Raw genomic sequence first — 1,565 nt, forward strand, 5'->3', positions numbered from 1 at the left:
TCTGATTCTTTCTTTGACGATTTCTTGCGTGATTTACAGACACACACTGTTATCAAAACTATAATAACAACAGCAAAAACGAAACTGCCAATGATGATACTAGTCTTTGTCTGACTAGTTTTAGCTTCTTTGTTGATTTCGTAGTTATATGAAGTACTGGTCACAGTTGTTAAAGTGCCGGTCTCAGTTGTTAAGGCGTGAATGCTGACAGTCAAGTTACTTGTAGCATTTACCACAGATCGACAATCTCATTTTCGGCATAACAAGTGACATAATACACACCATTATCCTCCCTCTTAAAGTTTTTCATTTGCATCCATATTCCGCCAGGACCAACAATGACATTGTCATTCTGCAAACCAAACTTCTCGCCCGCTGTGTTTCCCCACGCGTAGCGTGTCGCCGGTGGATTCGCATCTGTAATACACGTAAAAATCACTACTTGGGTTTCCATTGTTACTATGGAAGATGATGGAGAGAGCTTGACAATTGGTCTATACAGCACATTGAATGGACCTAACTGACATGTTTTATTTCGTTTGTACCCAGGGTGGAAACTGCTACATATAAATATTGCGCCTTTTTGTTGATTTGTTGGTGTCCATGAGAATGAGACGACACGTAAACCATTTCTGATTTCAGTGCTAGTAGTTTTGTTGTTGTTGAAAGTGTCACCTTGTGGTCCTCCTCTCCAATATGTTGTCATCTCAGGAACACCTGTGGGATCTGAACGGCACGATAATATGATTTGTATTCCCTCATTAACGTTGAATTGGTCACTTTTTGGATCATCACCGATTGAACATCGTAAATAACCGTCTCTAGGGGTAACGAAGACATCGAAACGTGCTTCGCGGGATACTAGGGGAGGCGTTGTCATTAACCTGCAATGGTAGTGACCAGAGTCAGTGTCGATGCTGGCTAAAGACGACGTAATTTTAAGGTTGAAAGTCGCCCACGTTGATGTTGCAAAGACATCCATCCTGTATCGGCTACTGTCCACGACATTGTCGTACACTCTGTCATCAATACTAATTTGTGTCCCGTTTCTATACCATGCGACACTCCTACCTGCCTGCAAATCTTGAACACCACATATGAGCGTTGATGTTGCTGAGGTAATGCTTTCATATGTCAATATCTGTTTCACATCGTGTGGTTCAACAAAGAAGAACGTGTTTGTGGCTTCAACACTGAAGCTAAAAACACATAATATCAATAGTTGAAGAATCAGAGGTGATTTTCGTTGTAACGCCATTCTCTCAACATGAGTACCATTCCACTGAACAGCATCCAATTTACAGTGTATAGAACAATATCTTACACTTAAGTGGACAGTACCTCTGTGACGTTTTCGGAGCGAGGTTTTCAAGCGTACAAAAGGACTGGTATCATCACACGCAATTTGTTTTAACAACCAGTTGGAAAGAAAGGAGATAATTATACATGTAAAATTATTGAAAAACTTCAACCATAAAGTTGGTAGTCATCAAATAAAATGTTGGGCTGGGTTTTTACCGACTCTAATGAACAATGATGTCATGACTAAGAATAATTATACAGTT

General features: G+C 40.1%; 1 protein-coding gene across 1 annotated transcript; it reads right to left on the reverse strand.

Annotated features, from left to right (window-relative positions):
• Positions 1-229: 229 nt before the first annotated feature.
• LOC139150755 (kin of IRRE-like protein 1) lies at positions 230-1,258 on the reverse strand. The gene has a single exon (XM_070723151.1). The coding sequence runs from the start codon at positions 1,256-1,258 to the stop codon at positions 230-232; it is 1,029 nt and encodes a 342-aa protein (XP_070579252.1).
• Between the last annotated feature and the right edge of the window lie 307 nt (positions 1,259-1,565).

This window comes from Ptychodera flava, chromosome 15 (assembly GCF_041260155.1).
Source record: "Ptychodera flava strain L36383 chromosome 15, AS_Pfla_20210202, whole genome shotgun sequence".
Classification (NCBI taxonomy): Eukaryota; Metazoa; Hemichordata; class Enteropneusta; family Ptychoderidae; genus Ptychodera; species Ptychodera flava.